The sequence below is a fragment of the Carassius carassius genome, chromosome 25, assembly GCF_963082965.1.
Source record: "Carassius carassius chromosome 25, fCarCar2.1, whole genome shotgun sequence".
Taxonomy (NCBI): Eukaryota; Metazoa; Chordata; class Actinopteri; order Cypriniformes; family Cyprinidae; genus Carassius; species Carassius carassius.
Genome location: NC_081779.1, coordinates 8,812,091 through 8,834,064, shown reverse-complemented (window position 1 = coordinate 8,834,064; position 21,974 = coordinate 8,812,091). Strand labels below are relative to the sequence as shown.

The window sequence follows — 21,974 nt, the reverse complement described above, 5'->3', positions numbered from 1 at the left end:
AAGTCGGTCGGACTAAAAGCAAAAAAAAATTAAATTATAATTTGAGTCGGTCCTAAATTGACAGGGTCGGTCGGGTTACGGCAAACAAGAATATTTTTAAGGATGGCCCGACAAGTAGTATGTTTTAATAATAAAAAAAAAACTCATTCCACTTAAAAGCATAGAATCTTTTGGATCTTTTCAAAGCCATTATTTTCAGGAAATATTCTAATGTTCTCAAATTTTTACAATATACAGTATATTTATGTCCCATCCAGATATTCATATATGAATGTTCAAGGTTAATCTACATTTAAACACTTCTCAATTTTACAAAATTGAATTTAAAAGGTGTTGAAAATGTAACCATAAGGTTTTTTTTGTTTTACAAAGGAAGGATTAGGAGGTTGTGGAGTTATACAGGATTATGTATATCTATTTACAGATCTTCTACACAACCAAAACTATCACTGAAGGCACAAAAGGAGATAATGAATGGCAGTACAGAGAAAAGGCGTAGTGAAATGACCCGTTATACAGTATCTAGGAGTGGTTAGTGGGCAACAACTTTTAAAATAGATTAACCTGGGGGTTGAAAAAAACATGTTAGAAGGAAGGGTCGCAGTAATGTTAATTTTCCCACTTTTGTTCAAGATGTAAAAAAAAAAAAAAAAATTAAGCTAAACATTCTGCTAATATTTGCTTTAAAATTTGGAACTGTAAAACAGATGTGTCATCATCAACACATATTTGTTTCAAAACTATTTTTAAAGCATAATATATGTGGGGAAATGTTTACCTTCTAGCATTATCAATTATCAGTTTACCTGCACATATGCATCTCCCATTGCATGAAGAATGTAATGTTCATAAAGGCCCAACACGCTGGTTAGTTTTTCAGTACAGTCTGCACATTCAAAACTCTCCTCCAAATCTTCTTGAGGAGTTGTTTCTACGTCCATGTCAACACTTGTCTCCACAAATGAAGAGCTTCTCTGATACTTGCGGCTGTAATTCTGTTGACCATTTGCCATCATCTCTATGCTTTCACTTGAATTTAGGTTGGTGGTCTCCTGATCTAAAGTGGCCTGAGGTAGGTGTGTGCCGTCAGACTGAGAAGTGATTTCACTGTTTGGAAGCTCATGACCAGGATTCTGAGAGTCTGAGACCTCCTCCTCTGGTTCATCAGGGTCCAAATTAATGACCGGACGCTGTACTCTGCGACTAGGGGGCACATAGAGTCTGTCAGGGTGGGAATAAACATACAGGCTGTGATCATTGGGTATGCCATCAAGTTTGTGGTTTGATATATGATTCCTGTGAGTGGAAGGTGTGTCATTAAGACAAGAATCAAACAATTTTGAGGCAGGTATTACTGCTGGACGGATGCGAGTCTTTGCTTCTCTAGAATGACGAATCTGATGAGCATAGAGCAAATCTCCAGTTGAAAAGCTAGCTTTACACCTTTTGCATTTGTGAGGAAAATCAAGTGGCTTTGATGGAATGCCAGGGAGGGCCAGTCCATGGTATGTGGTGTGTGTTTTCAAGTGTTCCTTTAAGACTCTAGTATTTGTGAACGAGAGATTGCAAAGGAGACAAACGTTAGAGGTAGCGCCATTATGCAGAAGACTGTGCTTGATAAGGTTTCTTAAACTACTGAAAGTCTTAGAACAGACATCACATTTCAGACTTTTACAAAGTTTATGAGACTCACATTGGTGAGCATGTAAGCTTGCCTCCTGAATGAAGGTTTTGGGACAGAGGGGACAAGCATATGGTCTCTGCCCTGCATGATCAATCATATGCTCTCTAAAAGAGCTAAAGAAACAAAATTGCAGATTGCACTGCGTACAGGAGTAACAATGGCTTTTAAGGTGATGCTGCTGCTGATGTAGCCATAATTTACTCCACCTTTCAAAGAACTGTCCACAATGTGGAGCATGTGTTTGCAGATGAGCACTGAAAGTCCTGTACCTCTCGAATCGCTGACCACAATGTGAACACTTAAATTTCCAAAGACTCTGAGTGATTTCAATGCATCCTAGAGAGCTACTTGGGGATGTACAGTTAACATCAGAAAGAGTGCGTGATTGGGCATTTGGGAGCTTAATGGGTGAATGGGCAGAATACGTTTTAGGAAGTTTTGAAAGATCTGCATTTCTTGTTTGTGTAGGTTCCACATCCACCAATTGAGGCAGTTGCGGGAACTGTTCTGAACTGGTTGTCATTTGGGAATCCATCTGACATCCGGTACTTTTTAGACTCTGAGATGAGGTCCACTTTAGAGGGTAGGTTTGGGTAACGCCTTGCTTGATTTCGGTAAGTGACGCACTACAAATCTTCTCCTCCCCACTTGACTGGCAACAAACCTCACAATGAACATTCATATCTGAATCCTTCTCATAACACTGTCCACAGGAAAAACAAATGCATGGGGGAGAGCTGGTGTGTGTTTGAAGGTGAAGAGTGTATTGGCACCACTTCCTGAAAAGTTGTTTGCATATTTGGCACTTGAAGAATACTGGTGTGTTTACTTGACCATCAACTCCTTGACTTACAATGAAGCCCTTAATGTTATTGCTTGCCCAGTAATTTCTTCTTGCAATGCATGTTTTGGATGCTTGATGCATCCTAAGTGCAGACAGGGCACTGAATCCATGACCGCAGTGAAAGCAGGAGAAAGGTGTCTCACCCGCATGGTCTTGAGAATGCTTTTTTAGGACTTTTAGTTGGTTAAAGCCTTTACCACAAATCGAGCAAGCATATGGTTTAACGGGCCAGTGGGTTTTTTCATGAGCTATGAGGCTTGACTGTTTCCAAAATATCTTCCCACAATCTTTACAAGTCAAAGGCTTCTCCACTTCATGCGTTTGTATGTGATTCTGCAATTCGACATGGTTTGCAAAGTTTTTCTTGTATACAAGGCACCCATAATCATTTGGGGTCTCTGAAGACCGATTTGATGAAATATTTCTCTTGTTTTTTATGCGCTTATGTGGTTCACTTTTTGCTTTTGATTCCTGCAGGTGGACTTTAAAATGACATACCAAATCAACTTTCTTCAAAAACCTTTGGCTACAGCAAGGACAAGGAAAATAAGTATCCTGTTTATGTACGTTACAGTGGGACTTTAGTTTAGATAGTTGAGCAAACGTTTTTCCACAAATCTTGCATTTGTAGGGTTTGTCACCCGTATGAATGCGGCGATGAATGGTGTATGCTGTAATGTGCCGAAAGGAAACACCACAGTATTTGCATGTGAGAGGTTTTTTCACTATTTCTTTAGGCTTGGATCCTATTGTCCTGTTATTAGACACTTTGTTTGGCATGACAACACAGTGTTCACTATCCTGTGTGAAACCATCCACTTTCCATTCAGTAGAAGGTTGAAGTGCATTTTCTGACTCAGTTGAGTTATCAAGTACTTTTTTCCCTGATGTTTCCACACTTAATCCATCTGCTTCATCAGTACATTTCAGCTCAATGTTTTTAATATTTGTATCCAGAATTTTTTTTTCTGAATTCTCCTTGACCGCATTACTAGAAATTAAATTACAAATTCCTATTGAGACTATATCAGTATAAGAATGCACAGAAACTTCAAATGAATCTTTTCCACTCGGCTCAGCACCGTGTTCTTCCACTTTGTACTTCTTGACTTCTTTCACTAAACTGGAGGGCAGGTCAGTTGGAGAACTGCATTGGACGTCTGTTTCTGCTGTGATCTTGCAGGTCTCTGCAGTTATTGATGGGATAATCTCAATACTGTCTAACTTGGTTTTCTCATGATCATTTTTCTCTGGTGTGACTATATTATTTTGGTCCTCAGTAGAGCATTTACTGGTTATATTGAACTTTGTCAGTAAACTTTTGCCTGGTTCACAACAGTCTTGTGTTTTAAATCTTTGATGCTGTCCACCTTTAATTTTCCGTCTCTTCCGACCACGTTTTCTTCCTTTCGTTACTTTAATCGTTGACTTATTCTCAATCTTTCTATCTGCTGGCACATTACCATCTTTTATAGATGTTTTTTCACAGAGTTTCTGTTTCTTCACTGTCTCAGGCAAAGGCAAAGATGTTTTCCCTTCTTCGTTAAAAACTTCTGTGGAGTTATGCAAGAGGGAAGTTATGTCTCCTTTTTGAAAACCTTTGACTGATGTCTGAGATGTTCTGCTACATGCTCTTAAGCTTGATAACTTTGGGTTTCTTATTGGTCTTTTAAGGTTCTTCCCTTTTTTGCGCCCAGCTGTAGGGATGCTGTTTGACAAGAGATCCGGGGATTCCGGGGGATCAGTCCCTAATTGTTTGGTAACAATTAAATTTTTATCCATAACGTTTTGCTTTACTGGACTTGCAGCTGCTTTGACAGTATTTTCTATGCTGTCTTGACATGGAGTGTGATTTGAGATATGGACAGATGGAGAGGTGTTATCTTCTAAATGTGCTACAAATAATTTATGTTTCTTGCTTTTCCTTGAAGGGGGTCTTCCTCGTCTTCGAGGCTTTTTCTCAACAGTGTATTGATCTTCACAATCAGCAGTTTGCATGGAACCGGAAAGAGTCTCTCCAAGTGTTGTTTGACACTCAGTGATGTCTAAAGAGACTGTGCTCTTGTCCTGTGTTAAATTCTTAACAACTGGAACTGAGTGTATTTTTTGTGTGCGGGTTGATTTTCTTGATTTTAGTACTGGTTCTTCTGGAATATCTGTTATCTTCTGTAAAATTTCAGAAATTTGAATTTGAGTGTTGCTTTGAAAATCAGAGACAATTCTGTTGTCATAACATATATCTTTATGTTCCCCTTCTTTAATGGATTTAGTTAACAGGCATGCCACCTTCTTCTTCTTTCGTCCAGCTTTTCTACCCTTTTTCTTATAGTTTTTTGTGCCTTTGAGGTCTTTCTGATTAACCACAGCACCATCTTTTTCAGGCTGCTGTGATCCTACAGTCAGACTATCAGACAGTTTACATAAATCTTCAGTCTGTGTAAAAGTGACCATGACACCTGCCTCATCTGATCCAGTGTTTTTCTCTTGAGACAAAGAAACACTAGCAAATCCATGTGTTTCTGCAATATCCATAGATTTTTTGAATTTCTTAGCAACATTCAAATGCTGGTCACAGCTGTCTGTTTCAAAATTCTCAGTGGCTACCCCTCTCACAACAGATGGCACATCGGACACTTTGTCCTCTTTATGAGCCAGCTCTAGGATATTGCTTTGTTCATTCTCTTCTTTTTGCTCAAGCAATTGTTTCCTTTGTTTTTTCTTTGCCTTCTTAACCGAACTCTGAGGGCTTGCAATGTCTTCAGTAGTGATGGAAACCTGGTTTTCAACATGACTTTCAGCTGTTTTGTTCACAGTGTCTGTCTTTTTGTTAGAGTCTTGGATTGTATCTTTATTATGAGATATTGGTGGAGGCAGAAGTGATGATAGAAACGTAGAATGTTCAACATGGTCCTCTGGTTGATCATTTCTGTCATTCAGTGCAGATGTACTCTTTTTCATAAATGTCTTTGTCATGTCTTCTGACCTTAAATTTGCCCTTCTGTTTGAAACTGAATTTTCTTGCTGCACAGAAGACTGTTCTCTTATATCGTTGATTGTTTGGGTAATGTGTGTTTTGTGTTTAGTGGCCTTTTTGTACTGCCTTTTACTCTTCACTTTTGTTATCTTTTGTTCGAGAACATCTGAATTACCCATTTCTGTGGCTGATGCAGAATCAAATGCATGGATTTCGTTTTGCATTGTTTGGTCAACTGCAGGTGTATGTACTGCTCCACGTTGAATGTCAGACATTTTCTTCGATTTTTTTGCTGTGCTGTGACCTGAAGTTGAAAAACAATCTTTTTGCTGCAGAGTGAGTGTAGAAGCCTGCATTTTGAAAAGAGCAACTGCATGGTCATCCTTCACTGCTTGTCTAATTGCCTTTTCCACAGTTCCACTTTTTTCTTTTAAAATCATTTGTGTACTGGTGGCTACTATGCTTGCACCAGATTTTGAAGGTACTGCATCCAGATCTTCATGATGGTTTACACTGAGTATTTCTGCTGCCTCATTTTTGGTTTTCGTTACAGTCTTTTTCCTTGGCTTTTTCAGTGTGCTGCTTGGTCTAAAACTGCTTGATGAGTCAATCTTTCCAGGTAAAATAGAACTTTCTTGTGTCACAGTTGCTAATAAAGATGCTTCTTCAACTAAATTACCATTTAGGTGGTTGTTATTTGTTTTGTTTCTAGAAATTCCTTTGGCTTTCACAGTCTCTCCTGGATTAGAAACCACAATAGATGAAAGATCTTCTGAGGGCGGTAGAATGACGTCATCATGTTGGCTAGCAGTGGATGTTTGTACCTCTATAAACTTGATGTCTGTCTTTCTCCTCTTATTTGACTTCTTTTCAGTGCTCTGTTGGCTGATACCTGAACAGTCAGTTTCTGTAGCATACACAGAATAAACGGAGGAAAGAGTCACATGAGCAGGTTCACGGTTCTCACCGACTGTTTTATGAGAATTTTTTTTATCAAGTGTTTTTTTTGTTCCAAATCTTTTTGTAGTTGGTTGTACAATGCTAACATCAGTTTCTGAGAGTGGATTCAAAACACACATATCTGACAATTTCTTTTTCTGTGACTTTCTTGGTGTGTTGAGAATAACAGGAGACTCAACTTTGTTTCCTACATTTGAAACATAATCCACTTGCTTGACAGAGACTATAGAAGAATGGGTTTCCAAAAGAGTAGTTGCATTGTTATCATTTCTAGCTGCCTTTTTCAGAGGACTTTTTGTTTTCACAATTTCTGTTTTGGAAGTCATCATGTTTTCCATATCCTCTTGTGGGCACACATTGGGCATTTTTGCTGCTTTGTGGATATATGCTCTTTTCTTCTGCTTTGATTTATTTGGGCTGTTTTGAGGGCTTACAATGTTTGAAGATTCAGTCACAAAGTTTGAAACAGATTCAGTTTGATCCTCTAGTGAGGACTGTCTATTCTGCAGAGTAGTTGCATTCTTATTTTTTCCTTCCTCGAGTTCTGAAAATGTTGTGGGAACATCTTGATGCAGATCATCTTTGCTTTGTAGCATTTGCTTTGTAGCCTTTTTTCTGGATTTTTGTAATTTTTCTGGACTGGACTCTAAACTAGAGAGGACATGTTGGGTTTCTGTTGGATTATTGACTCCTTTCCTTGGAGTTGTGTCACTGACCTGAAAAAGTGATGTTGTACTGTCCTCTGGGGAAAAGATAGTGCTTTGAGACAAACTAAGGGTAGCAGAGTTTTTTGCCTTTAACCTTGTTTTTTTCTTCAGTTTCTTTCTAGAAATAGCCTTCCTGTTGATCCTAGAGTTTGATGGTACTTCTTCCTGTGAGGCTTCAGGGCAGCTATGATCTGGTTTTTGTGGGGTCTCTGCTGTAGCTGTCATTCGACATTTTTTCCTAAGTGCAGGTGGATTTATATCACCATTTGTAATTAAGTCCTCCTCTTTCGGTGGAGTGCTGTCATTATCAGCCTCGTATCTTGATATGTCTAGTTTGTCAACACTCTCTAATATTTCTGATCCAATCGGTCCACTTAATGCTTCAAGCTCCGTTTTTTTTCTTTTTCTTGCTTTCTTATACCTTTGTGATGCTTTCTGTAGGTTATGCTGAGAGGAGCAGTCAGTCATTGATGTTGGAGAAGGTGGAGCTTCCTGAACATTCTCAGTAGATGGATGAATACTGTTTTCTGAAATAATGTTGAGAAATACCTTTTCACTTCTTTCAGAGTTTTTTACATTTTCATTAGAAGGCAGAAGAACCGTTAAACTTGTTGGGGTTTGTTTCTGTTGGAGGTGAATATCACATTCATCTTTAGTTCTTTCAGTAAATGCAGAAGTTGAAGGAAGTGTGAGTGTCACTTTTTCTGAATTGTTCTCTTGAAAACAAAGCTCATTTAATTTGCCGCTTTTGGATAGTTCAGTCTGGGCGTCTTTACATTTATAATCAGTGTAAATCATGTTGGGTAAAACAGGTAGATTCAGAACTGACTCTGATCCTGAAGAGGAGTTCTGAATTTCAGGGGCAAGTTTTGTTTTCACCTTAAGACTGAGTTTAGCATGTTCTGTGCTAATAGATGTCTCCTGAAAATCATTAGTTTCATTTTTTGCTGGCAGATAAGCAGCACTTTGTTTTATTACTGTACTTACAGAGACATGCGGTTTGCTTGTCTTTACCCTCTCGTCTTGCACATTACGCTGTGAGAAATGATCTTGAGAATTAACTGAAGTTTTTTCATCTGTAATCTCTGCTTGGAGACAGCCCTTTTGAAGATCAGGATGATGAAGCCCATATACAGTATAACTTTCAGGAACAGTTTCATCGTTTACTTTTGCATGTTTGAAGCCAGTATTTGTACTGGCAGTTTTTCTAGGACTGACATCTTTGCACAACAGCCCACATTGTCTTGTTACCTGGAGGTTGTGATCAACAGACTGGTTGTCCAAAGGCGTACCTGGACATGGTTCACTTTTTCTAAGACTTTCTGATGAAGAAAAAGGAGTGTATGAACTCCTGGTAAATCCTGGCTCATGTTCTCCAATTCCAGTAATTCCAAGTTCCTCTTTTTCCAGAGATGATCCAACATCTAAGATGCTTGCCTCCTCATGTTTCCCCTGAAAACATTGAAATATATGACAATAAATTAATTATTTGTTCTTTGGTGGCTTAATTTACATTCTGTTTTACAAAATCTACATTCAAAAGATCTTCAAAATCAGCACCTACCATTTCCAGAACATCTTTATTTTTACTGATATCCTCTGACAACACTAAAATAAAGGAATCTGGTTCTTTTTTTACTCCTAGTCCGTCCTGCTTCTCAGATCCTGCAATCTGAAGATCAACGTGGTCCTGTAATTTAAAATATGCCTCAGTTTCAGGTCCTTTATATATAGGATTATAGTCCATTAGGGGGCCACATTCATCCATGGATAAAGTCTGTTCCATTTCCATTACATTACTCATCTCTAAAGCATCTTTAATCACTGATGTCCAGTTGCCATTTCCCTGGTCCAACTCTTGATTCTGAGAAAAGACAAATATTAAATGACAATGAAGAAATAACATTTATTTTGCTTATGGAGTGTAAAGGTTACAAACCTTTTCATGTCTCACATATTGGGCACACCTGAGAGGAAGCACATGTGTGACACTAGCTGATGCTTCATCCAAAGGGTATTTCAAAAAATCACTATCCACTGCAATGCCAGGTGTGATGAGACAATGATTATCAGGAGAATAGGAATATTTATCAGAGTTTGCTGACATTGCTGAAGAAGTTCCATGGTAATCTGGTAACAAAGCCTTAAATGCACCACTCATACAGGATGACAGTGACGTCATTTGTTCTCCAGCAGCAAAGCTGTCTCCTATCATGTCATGCCCCTAAAAATAAAGAAGGGATATTTGAGTTTAGAAGTGAGGAACTGGATGCAACCTAATATTGTTGGTATTCAGCCTTACATTTCATATGTCACCTACCTTTGACTGCGTTTGGAGCCAGGTACTGTGAGAGAGCTCTTCTGCTCTTTCACCAAAATTTTCCTCTGTCATTACTTTATCAGAATTTACGGAAATAGAATTACTGTAACCTACCTGCTGATGTTCCCCTGCAGTATTAAAGGGAATCCTGCTGTTATGATTTCCATGTTTATTCCATGGTGGTAACTCGCCATCCATGGTACCCAAATGATTTATTTGAGTTAAAATGCTCTTATGAAATGCCTGTGAGAGTGCAAAATAGTTTAGATTAAGTTAAATTAGATTAAGTTTAGATATTAGATTTCATTAAATACAGTTTTTTTTACAGTGTGCAAATAGATAAGTTAATTATTAATTAATTAATACTGTATAATAATATACAATTATGATTCTTGTAATTATGTATTTGTTAAAGGCAACTTGTACACGTATACGCTGATCGTTACCCGTTTTGATTTTTTTTTTCTACCCTAAATCAACTCAGACTGACAACTCCCTAAATGATTGTTTTGTTCGCTTCAGATTTTAAAAGCACAGGGGTAGGATGAATGTTTATGAACGTTAACGTTACTAAATTAGTAACGTTCAGTCCGAGTTTTTTGTGCACTCGACAATAACATTTTCCTCAAAAGCGTTTAACGTTACTACTAGTGCAGAAAATAGTATTGAAATAGTAATTCAAAGGTTTTGTTAGCCTGAGTTTGTTAGTTGGTCGCGCCTGAAGCTGTGTGCTAATTCGCAAACTAAACCTTACAGCATTCACATAAATTTACTTGAAACACGACTTAAATTGATTCCCTGTTACAGCCCAAGTCGTCATCTGCTCCATGAACCACATAAAGCAGTTAGCGTAGGGCAATTAAAATATTACAAAAAATTATCATCAAGCCTCTGGGAGAATACAGGGGGCTCGTGCACTCACCGATGTGGGCTGCGCGCTTAATCCCTGGCTCGCGCACGGTCATTTATTATTAGCTTTTACGAGTGTCCATTAATTTCAGAGCGTTGCTACTCTGTGAATATAAGTGTCGTTTAATTATTTATCATATTTAATACATCTGATTATGCTCCTCATGGTGGTCTGTTTTGGGGTCCTGGTGTATCCAAACACAACATCCGTAATAGACCGGAAGACCGAGAGGTCTGTGTGGTGTGGGACACTTCTCTGGATCTTATTACTGTGTTGTACGGTGAGCGCATAAAACTTTAATATTGTTATATTAATTGAAACCACCCACAAAATATATCGTAATGTCTTATATGGGTCAATGACAAATAAGGATGTCTGATAAAATAAAAAGGAGAAATGTAGGTAAAAAACGTTCTAAATAGTTAAATTGTTAGAAATTAGATTTTAAATTGAAAATGCGTTATGCTGGTTTGAAAAACGTTACAAAGTATTAATTTGTATTAGTATTTTAGAACAAAGCTCAGTTTATTTTCAAGAACAATAATAATAAAGTATCTACTACTCATGCTAACACCCCCCCCCCCCAGACAGTACAAACTTTTAAATGGCTCATACATTTTTAACCCACAGAAACATGAAAATGACTTTAATTCAGAAATTTAAATATGTGTATGATGTAATTTGTTATGCAATTTTAAATAAGAGATTCAGACAAATAAAAGTGACGTCATTTACCCATATATATGTTATAAAATAATTTTATGTTATACAATTTTACCAGTATATTTATTCTCATTTATTAAACAGACATTCTCTAAATAATAAAATAGTTTTGGTTGATGCATTATGATGCATTATGGGTGTGGCCACACCTAAAAGGAGAACTGCCTTATATAGTTATGCTTTGTTTGTTTGTTACTACAGTTAACGGAATAAAATGCAAAATAATATATACGTTTTCTTATTTAAATATTGCAGGCCCACTTTGGCTGAATGTGTTATATGAAGTGGGCTCACCTTTAACCTTCAGCAATTATACTCAAATTCATTAAATAAATTGACATTTACTGGTTATTTTGTATCTAACATGTATAGTTCACGTTTTTAGAAAACAGAAATGAGACTGCAGTCAGGAAATTCAAGTCAGAGATGGAAGAAAGGAAATAGAAAAAGTCGAGACATGAAGGTAAATCTGTGGCATGAAGAAAGGATGAGGTGCAAAATGTAGTTGCAGAATATAAAGCTTAAATTGTGAACACAATTTTAAAGTTCATTTAAAGTGTTTAGAGAACATAGACAAAAACATTTTTACATATGGTTGATATTTTTAATGATGCTCTTATATTTATATATATATATATATATATATATATATATATATATATATATATATATATTCCTTTTTGTTACTGCTTGTGTTAAAGTAACATTTTATATATATATATATATATATATATATTGTAGAGTAATATTCTGATTTCTGAATATTCTGATATTCAGATTCCATCAAATTTAAGGTCAACACATGTTCTTTCAGTTGTTTGGAATTTCACGCATGAATTGAGACAAGAATTTACATGACTTATTTTACTCATAACCTAGTTATATAATTTTTGATTTGTTAAATGTTTGTCTGATAATATGTGTAAATATATCACATTTTTAATTGTAATGCAGAATAATTTTTGATAAATAAGGAATGGTCCATTTTACCTGAAAAGAAATTTGTCTGGAGTGCATGATCTCAAAATGTTTACTGGTATATAGCTTGCAAATAACACTTAATATGAACTGTATTCAAATTAAAATATTATAGCTGGACCGTAACAAAAGTTAACAAAAGAAATAAAGAAAAGAAAAAAAACATCTAGTTATCTAAATTACACGTTTTACAAAAAGTGGCCCACTTTACCTGACTTCACACTAGTATTAATGGTATATTCCACTTTTACATTTCCAATACCTTCATTTATGTAACCAAAGTTTATTGAAAAAGTTCATCCTCTAATTTATATGAGACCTCATCCATATACACTGGTATTACAAGCCCTCCATGACTGTCTCCAGTTGCTTCTGGACCTGAGAAACATAAGGCTCAAACCAATTTTGTATCTCCTCTGCCTTTTCCTGAATTGTGTTACGCATATTCTCTGTGCTCTTCTCAACTTTGCATTTGTGATTCCAGTTTCTCTTTAATTCCTTCACCCTGGCTTCTTAATAGATCTTCTTAACCAGAGTTGTCAGCTTCTTTTCAGCACGCTGATGCATTGAGGTGAAGTAAGGCTCGAGACGATCCTTCACATCCACCATACTCTGAGCAGCACGAGAGCGAACCTCTTCAAAGTAGGTTGTCATTGTCCTTTTTGCTCAAAATAGATTTTTTTATAGATAAGTTATGTAAAATATATTTAATAATGTAAAAATTTTCTTTATCTAAAAACATAAAAATGCTAGATTTTTAAACATATTATCATATCCTATCTTATCATATATTTTCCCCTCCCAAAGTAATAAAAATATGTAAATAAAAATATGAATCTTTTTTATGATAGTAATTAATTGAAATTTTAAACTGTTATTGTCAATAAGGCATTGTCAACAATGATATATAGAAGCGCAGTAAGTTAAGTTTTCCATCTACACTGCCATTCAAAAGTTTGGGTTTGGTAAAAAAAAAAAATTGTTTTTGATAGTGTTCAAGGCTGCATTTACTTGATCAAACATACAATAAATTAGTAACATTGTAAAATATTAATACATTTTAAAATAACTGTTTTCATGCATTTTGAAATTTAATTTATTCCTCTGAAGGCAAAGCTGAATTTTCAGCAATCATTATTCATATTTAAATTTTTTTTTGTCACAAGATCCTTAAGAACTCATTGTAATTTGCTCAAGAAACATTTCTTCTTAATATTAATGTTAAAAACCTTTTTTTCTCATTCTTTGATTAATAGAAGGTTCAAGAGAACAGAATTTATTTTAAATAGAAATCTTTTGTAATTTTTTAAATGTCTTTACTGTCACTTCAGATCAGTGTAATGCATGTAACCCCCCCGCCCCCCATTCTTTTAAATCTGACCCCAAACTTTTAAATGGTAGTATGCCTTTTATAAAGAAGGAGCAAAGATATGCAAGAGGTCATGCAATTGTGTTGACCCTGTTCTTGACCTCGTCAGCGTTCTGTTCCACAATGGTTCGAAGCTCCTCTGTGTATTCACTGACACGATCCCTAGCATCCTCCAGATGTGTGCGGAGCTTACTGGCCAGCAGCTGCAGATCTTCATTGAATCTCTTGGCAGTATCCTGCGCATAAGGGCCCAGTTTTGAGTGCAGGTCATCTTTGTACATTTGCAGTTCCATCATGGTGTCACTGATCAGTGTGCTGCAAAGAAATTAATTTCAATATCATAAATCAGCTTTTTTTGACTCTAGACTTCAATTTCTGCTCAGGCTTGTCTTTTCTGCATCTTTACAGATTCAGTTTTTCAAATATTTGCTTTACTGCAGTGTTTTATAGCATTTACTCACTCTAATTCTCTGCCGAGCTGGGTGGCTTTGATGATGTCCCTCATCTCCTCAACCTTTGACACATGGTTCCAGAACTGATCCATTGCCTTTTCCCAGCGGCTTTTTGGGTCATCCTGAAGCAGGAAGCGCCCTGCAGCCTGCAAGTCAGAATGGAGCACAAATACTCTATAAAAGGTCAAATATTTGGTAATGTAGAGTGTTGTTGTAGACACAACATCTGTACTGTCATGGTCACAAGTTCTAATAAGAATGAGACATTCCAAGAGCAAGGATTACAGCCACAAACTTCATGATTGTTTTTGGACAGTACACCAGACAGATTTTCCAATGTGTTCTGTAATGGGAGTTTGGAAGCAGCTGGTATTTATATGACTTGGATCACAGTCATGTTGATAGCCATAATGTGACCACAGGTGAATTGGCAGCCTGTGTCCGAAGTACTTCTCTTCAGATTCAGTTGATATAGCAGTCTTTCATTCCACGTTGCACGACTAAGGTTCCAAAAGGACAAGATGTGTTATAATTTAAAAACTGGTTTGTTGAAAATTAGTGTGGCTTGTTAGGAAAAGCACAGACCCAATGTTGTATTTGGATATCAAGACATATTTTTATTGAACACAATTGAATTATGGTAATACCAAAATCAAATCATAAAAATTGAGACAGGGAAGTTAATGTCAAAATTTTTTAATATTTTATCATTTTTTAAAAAGACTTCTGCTACTAAAAAGCATCCTGGCTTTCATGATTCAAGGATCGAAGCTTATCATTTATCTCTATACGTTACCATTTTATTACTGTACTTTACATTCACCCCATTTGGAAGGAGCACTGTAATGCTTAAAATGGAGCTGTAACATTATGCTCAGTAAGAACACTTTTGACATATGTATCCATGTTTCTTATGTTCATATATTGTTGGCTTCTTTTTATAGATGATTTTATTTTCTTAAGTACGTCTGTTTTACAGATAGTAATCAATTTCAGGGAAATGCCATTGTGTTCTAAACTAAAACAGGGTAAGATATCTTGTCAACAAACTGCTATCATCTCACATAAGAGAGAATCATTTTTTGCATGAAGGCTTTGTGTAAGAGGACAATGAAAAAGCCATTTTGGCTCACGCTGTACCACACATATTAAATAGGCTGTTTTGTAAAACACAAAAAGGGTATCTGTTTAATAGGCCTCAGTTGAATTATATATATGACAATGCATATATATGGAAAACAAGAGCCAGTCTACAGATTTTGGGCAGTCGGAGCTGACAGAGTTCACAGAAACTAGCATAGAGTATGATGGCAACAGACTTATTTGTTTTCATTTATCATGTGTCTTTTAGCAAAAAGGTGAACGTTTCTGTGTGAATTTGTTGTGTATGATGCCTAGTTTTTTTCTATAACATTTATAAAGTTGATGTTTTTACACCTCCGTTCCAATTTTAAGAGTCGTGAAGTGTATTCCAGCTTCAAGTAATACCAGCTGTGCCAGAATTAAAGAAAAGTTCAGAAGCCTCACACACATATCTGCAATCAAATCTTGCATATGACCACATCATTAGGAATTAGAGATAAGCTAAACATTTTTTATCCACAATAATTGTAGATATTAAACAGTGTTTGTGATATACTTAGCATTTAAAAAAAAAGAAGAAAAATCATTCTTAAGCAACAAAGAAATATTAGTTGAAAATCAAGTTCTTTTCAGCAATTCAAATCTTGCATATTCTTGCATATTGACCACTGCATTAAAAATTTGACAAAAATTGTGGATATCAAATGTGTTTGTGCTATTTTATTTAGCAATTTCTTGAAAAACATTCATGAGCAACAAAGAAATATACTAGGTGAAACACCCAGTGGGAACAGAAGCACCCTTTTGCATTTCTAAAAAGTCTCTACAGTCTTTCAAGACAAGTCTTTCAGTCCTTTTAAGGAAATTTTTTTTTTTTTTTTTTTTTTTAGAACCATGCCAGCTCCCATGGTTATTTTCGTGGTAGGACATTTTTATGATTAATTATTGAAATTAAAATGTATTTTTACTAAAAATTCTAAGTGGATGGGCCTGGGCCTGCCCTTTCAAGCACATTTATATATGACATTTCAGCAAGCTCTGCTCTGTTAGGGTAAAAGAACAAACACTGCACCACAATCTTGATTTAATCTTAAACCGATGCGTTTATTTGTTTGAGAGACAAAGACTTGAAAGAAGAAATCAGCGTTATGTCAGTGAGGTAAAGGTTACTTAAAGCAGCAATGTACATCACTCGCCATCTTCTCAAGGCATTCATCCAATTACACAAAAATGCCATCAAGTCATCAAGGTTGTTTTCATCTGCGTTTATCAGTCAGGTCATGGAGAACTGACCCCTGAGCTTCTGTCAAATTGATCCAATTTAATTTATGACTGCATTCCAAAGCAGAAAATGTGCTGTGCATTTAACATCACTGTTACTCAAATTATATGTTCTAAAATTGTCACATTTTACTAATAATGAACTACAAATACTGTAGAATTGAAAGGGAAAACTTAGTCGTTTTCATACTATGCATACTATATAATAATATTATTACATTTTAATATTTTTAAATAAAAGTGTGGTTTGATAAAAGAAAATTAAATCAAGCATTATTATAAATCGAAAAATAACATTTCATATGGACAAAACGTAAACTAACAGTACTCTCTCACAATCATTCATCTGCAGTTCTGTAAAGTGCAGAGGTATGTTTGTATCTTTGCATGTCGGTCTGCATGTATTATCATAAGGTTGGATAGTGCTCTCTTTCTCACACGTTTCTGCATTTAAAAGAGCCTGATATCAGCTGAACACATTTCCTAAGAAGAAGGAAGCGAAGGACATGGGAAAATTAATCCGTTTAGTATTTTTTATTTTTCTATATTATATTCTGGCATGTATTCCCCCAACTAAAAAACTAAAATACCAAAAAAAAAAAAAAAAAAAAACCCAACAGGGTCCATGTAAAAAAAAATACATAAATAAAAAAATTACTGTCTGTGACAATGTATGTAAAGCAGTCATATCGCTACAGACACAATATTATAACCATTTAATATGTCTAATTATACTTATGTACTTTTTATACTTTTAAATCATACACAAACTATTTTAATACTTGGTGTGCAGATGTTATTAGGCAATATGTAATATACATATTTATAAATTGTTTATGAAGGCACTGCATGTGGTGGGGAAATATCATAGATTTGGGATTACGTAATAGAATGTAACATGAACTTAATCTTTTTTTTTCTCAACTAGGCAACAGTGTATCACACAAATTCATTAGAAGAAAAAAAAACATTAATAAACATGCATCTCAGTTTGATAGACAGATATATGTTTTGTTTTAATCATTTATCCATGTTTCACAATACTCGCAATGCATTTTTTTTATGTATATAGGTATCTATACGAGTACAGAGATCCAGCAACTTGCTTTAAATCATCATGACAAAAATCCCTGATCATCGCCTAGGGAAAGTAAACTAACCCAGAATCTCTATTAAACAAAAAAAAAACAAAAAAACAAACATCATTGCTTGGTGTATATATAATGACTTTGAATAAACAATTGTGTGTGTATTTCTTCTTGGTTTCTCTTATAATGCATCAGGCAGTAGTGATGTTCTTTAAATTTACTTTTTTCAGATATTGGAATTATCACTGCTTTTTGCTTATATTACAAGAATAACAAAAAGGGTTGTCTGATGGAACATGGAACTTAGAACAAATATTACATGCATATGGTATATGCAAGTGTGTCCAAACTTTACCGTTTCACCAGCAATGGCATTGGTGTGTAAACTGCAGCATTAACCAAGAAAGAAGGTAAGTTTAACCAACGGTGACGCCAAACCCACACTGGAACTTGTTTTTTCTTTGGTTTAGGAAAGCACAGAGGGCCAGTGACAGAGGCAGAGGCTGCAGCTTTTTTTCAAGCGTTGCTCCAACCACCCAGTTACTGTCTAAAGAACCTACAGAGAGAGTGTACAATTCAGTAAACCAATGTATATCCCATATCCCAATGAAATTACAGTTTATTTTTTTATTATAAAAAAAAAAGATTAAAAAAGAAAAAGGACTTTGAGGTATCTAGGTTGGAATTTCATTGGAATATCTGGCAACAATCTTTGGAATGACAACACTCTATTAGTGTACACATTTCAACTAAGAGGACTGAATTGAAATGCTGCTCAATGAATGATGACACCGACACATCTGTGACTAAAAATAGATCTTTTACGTGAACTGGAAAATATCCCATATCCCAATGAAATTACAGTTTATTTTTTTATTATAAAAAAAAAAAGATTAAAAAAGAAAAAGGACTTTGAGGTATCTAGGTTGGAATTTCATTGGAATATCTGGCAACAATCTTTGGAATGACAACACTCTATTAGTGTACACATTTCAACTAAGAGGACTGAATTGAAATGCTGCTCAATGAATGATGACACCGACACATCTGTGACTAAAAATAGATCTTTTACGTGAACTGGAAAATGCATTTATGATTGCGTGTTTGAATAAAAAGTAGGTCCCCGCGGGTCCTTAAGTCTTACATTATTATTATTATTTTTTTTTTTTTAACTGTATGGCGATAAAAACCTCATATTTTGAATGGTCTTATTTTAAAAAGACTTAAATTAGAGGCCAAACAAAACCATGAAATGTGGCACGGCATAATGTGATTAATAAAATTCAAAAAGGCTTGTTATAACTGCATCAATATTTGAGTACTGCACGATTTACATTAAAAATGTTGACTGTTCTACAAGCTCACTATTGTAGAGCAGTTCACAATCAATGAACAACTGCATATTCAATTTAAATATTATCTGGTTATTACTGTTTTTGTTTCTTCACTGTATCTGTATCTGGCATTTAATACAATTAAAATATGCATAATTCCATGGTTATTAAATAAATACAGTTTAAAGCAAAACATAATTTAAAAAAAATCTTGTGTACTTTTTGCATTTAAATAAATTATCTAATTTTGTTTGTAAATTCCTTTCTCGTATCTCGTAAAGTACTTAAAAACTAAGTACTTTAAATGAAAAAAGAGGGGCACACTTGCTTGTTAAGAAAAAAGCATCAAGGCCTACTTGAGGAATTCATCATAACAGTTTAAAATGATAAGATGTTAATGAATACTGTTTATATCCACACTTGCATACATATTTATGAATTTATACCAACCTTTAAAGACCAGATCAGCTTTGGGGACGTCCAGCTGGTATCCAAATGATACACTAGTGTCCTGCGTACGGGTGCTCGCTTCAAACTCCACGCCAACCTGCAACTAATACCAAACAACAAAACAAATGTCATTATAAATCAATAAAAGAAGAAATACAGACATGAGCCATTCTGCTGATGAACATTTACCTGATCATTGGCTTTGTGGTAATACGACCCGTGAGCTCCAGCTCCTCCTAGTGTCAATGTGGCGATAAAATTGCTGCCTGTTTGTAAATACCCATTCAGATTTTTTAAATTTTGTATATATATTTACAGGCTGTACGTTTATTTTTGAACATTTACTTAGCTCATACAGTTTTACGTCTTAATCTGGGCTAAAACACGCCAGACCAGAAAAGATATCTAGATACAGGTTAAAAATGCTCTGATTCTTTTCTATTGTTCTCTATAGTTGCACTTAAATCACATATGGACAAAAGGCCAAAACAGAGAGAAAAATATGTTTTTATTTAGATTAATGTGCATGTAGCCAAAGAGGACAACACTTAATTTGCAATGCAATTCAACACTGTGATAAATTTTTTTAATTATATTGACATGAAAATTGATCTGATCGACTAATCTTTCTTTATCCGTTTACCTGTATATCGGCCCGCCAGAGACATGACTGTTCCCTCCTCTCCGGGCCGTCGGTGGTACACCAGCTCTCCCCCTAATGCCAGTGACGGAGTGACGGACTGCAGATAATGAGCTATAACAATTCCTGAGAAAGATGTGAGAGAACCAAAGAGAAAATAATTTGGATGAGTTAACTGAAGAAGGACATGGCATGATTAAAAACTAATAAAGCTACTAAAATAGTTGTGGCACATATAAACATGGATGAAACAGAAGACAATTACCAGAACCAACCAAGACGTCTGGGTTGCCAAAGGTCACAGTGGCGGTGAAATCTTCCCCTTTGAATTCAGCATCTCCTTGCCAGTTCACAAACTTCTGCTGCTGAGTCTGATTGAGACAAGTATGTCCAAAAATGCATTAGTATTACATCATAACTAACAAAAAAAATAACATGCAAAAATACACACCTGGAAGGCAAATTTCGAGCGCACTCTGTCCGTGATCTGATGAATAATCTGTGCATTTAGGCTCCCTGTGTTGTCCATGTCACCAACCATGACGGGAAAGGCCTGATTAAAATATTAAGGAAACTATCAATATTTGGAAAAATGGCTCAAGTTCCTTTTTCAAAGCAAATCGACTTTTCAACAGCCTTTGTTCTGGAAATATTTTTATATTTATTTATATTGCAAGCTAAATTTGTGCACCTCTGCTGGTCCTGTTTGTTTGGTCCCCACATAAGTAGCTCCAAACCTGTAACTGGAATCTCCTAGAGTGCTTAACGACACTGTGTGGCTGACCTATGAAATAAAACAAGAGATGATCTTGATGACGATCGAGAATACTTTCTTCAATGACATGGTTCAAGAAAATCCACAGGTAAACAGACTGGACTGACCTGGAAGTGGTTGCTCAAAGCTTTGCTCACTGTTAGTCTAACACCCTCCATCTGCACAGGAAACACCTCTGAGGGACAAACAGACATTAGTGTAAAAATATTTGTGTTTGTAATTACGTAAATTTTAAATCATACAAGATGCAGCTGAATTGAGATGGACTTTTTAAATTCATATTATATATATATATATATATATATATATATATATATATATATATATATATATATTAGTGGTGGGCATAGATAATTTTTTTTAATCTAGATTAATCTCACTGTGATCTTGAAATCTAGATTAAAATGGCTCATTCGAATTCTGCCGAAGGCATTCAGAGTATGTGTGTTACCCAAATAAAATTGACAAACAGTAAGTCTTTGAGAAGGGGTTTATCAAGCTAGGTGGTGCATTAGAAAAGGGGCTCATCTCCTGTTTCCAAAATGCATCACAAAGTGCTTGAAAAAGCTGTAAACTAATTCCACATTGCACAAGGTGCAAACAACCTCACGCCTGTTTCACACATACTCCGTCTGCAGTGCGTATGCGTTGGATATTTTATTACGCACCCATGTTAACGGATTCCAGTTGCATTCCAGGAGCGTTGCGTCTGCAGCAGTGCAGCGATCGTATATGTACCGAGTAGCGAACTGCAAACGCGTCCTGTGTGAAATCACATCGAGTCTATGCTGCACCACATACGTAACACACGCACACGGACTGCATACGCACTGCAGACGGAGTATGTGTGAAACAGGCGTGAGCAGAGCCGTAGCTGGGGTCAGCGGGGACCCGGTGAAGGTTGTACCAGTGGGCCCTGTTTGAAATTGTTTAATTTGTATGTTCGTTTATTTTTATTTATTTGTGCTATTTACACAATGTTTAAGTTTTTTTCAAGTTTGTAGGTATCAAGGTACAGAAACCAAATAATTAAATGTAAAATAGCACTGGATAGTCTTCAATGTAAAAATTAAATATACAATCAAACCTACATTTATTCAGACACCTTCAACATTTCTCACATTATTACAGTTTTGCTATATTTATCAAAAATTAACCATCTGGTGTCTGAATAATTTTTGGTTTGACTGTTAAGACCCACAAAGTAATTCAGTCAAGAGCAGTGAGTGATTTTCTTTAATTTTCTTGGATTAACATTACAGCAGCCAGTAGCTAAATTAGGCGCGGTCACTTTAAGAGACGATGAACTCATCCAATATAATACACATCCCATTTTTTTCCTCAACTGTTTACTTTCACTTAAGAAATAACTGACAGTTTTATCGAGCATAATTTCCAAGGT

General features: G+C 35.6%; 3 protein-coding genes across 3 annotated transcripts in view; all 3 read right to left on the bottom strand.

Annotated features, from left to right (window-relative positions):
• Positions 1 to 797: 797 nt before the first annotated feature.
• LOC132104863 (uncharacterized) lies at positions 798 to 10,620 on the bottom strand. Its single transcript, XM_059510389.1, has 6 exons — positions 10,412 to 10,620; positions 9,604 to 9,732; positions 9,109 to 9,393; positions 8,734 to 9,033; positions 7,999 to 8,621; positions 798 to 1,296 (listed from the first exon to the last, which is right to left on the bottom strand). The coding sequence occupies exons 2-6, from the start codon at positions 9,685 to 9,687 to the stop codon at positions 798 to 800; spliced, it is 1,791 nt and encodes a 596-aa protein (XP_059366372.1). The 5' UTR covers positions 9,688 to 9,732; positions 10,412 to 10,620.
• A 2,905-nt stretch (positions 10,621 to 13,525) lies between these two features.
• LOC132104862 (apolipoprotein Eb-like) lies at positions 13,526 to 14,187 on the bottom strand (the record flags this gene model as incomplete). The annotated part of the gene is made up of 2 exons (XM_059510388.1): positions 13,526 to 13,784; positions 13,931 to 14,187. Coding segments are annotated over 2 exons (501 nt in total), but the record flags the coding sequence as incomplete, so codon positions are not given.
• A 3,084-nt stretch (positions 14,188 to 17,271) lies between these two features.
• The window catches only part of LOC132104099 (mitochondrial import receptor subunit TOM40 homolog), a 7,634-nt gene continuing 2,931 nt past the window's right edge, over positions 17,272 to 21,974 (bottom strand). Inside the window, exons 3-10 of the mRNA XM_059509319.1 lie at positions 20,680 to 20,747; positions 20,489 to 20,581; positions 20,249 to 20,350; positions 20,063 to 20,168; positions 19,801 to 19,923; positions 19,347 to 19,423; positions 19,158 to 19,260; positions 17,272 to 17,929 (exon numbers count right to left, since the gene is read on the bottom strand). Of these exons, the coding sequence (XP_059365302.1) occupies positions 17,790 to 17,929; positions 19,158 to 19,260; positions 19,347 to 19,423; positions 19,801 to 19,923; positions 20,063 to 20,168; positions 20,249 to 20,350; positions 20,489 to 20,581; positions 20,680 to 20,747 (812 nt within the window). The 3' untranslated portion in view covers positions 17,272 to 17,789. The remainder of the gene's footprint in view (positions 17,930 to 19,157; positions 19,261 to 19,346; positions 19,424 to 19,800; positions 19,924 to 20,062; positions 20,169 to 20,248; positions 20,351 to 20,488; positions 20,582 to 20,679; positions 20,748 to 21,974) is intronic.

Coding starts and splice junctions, on each gene's coding strand:
- LOC132104863 (XM_059510389.1), bottom strand. CDS start 9,687: ATGGATGGCGAGTTACCACCATGGAATAAACATGGAAATCATAACAGC. Junction 8,622..8,733: donor ATAAAGATGTTCTGGAAATG/GTAGGTGCTGAT, acceptor CAATGTTTTCAG/GGGAAACATGAGGAGGCAAG. Junction 1,297..7,998: donor AACTCCTCTTCAGGATCAGA/GTCAGTTCTGAA, acceptor TTCCACTCACAG/GAATCATATATCAAACCACA.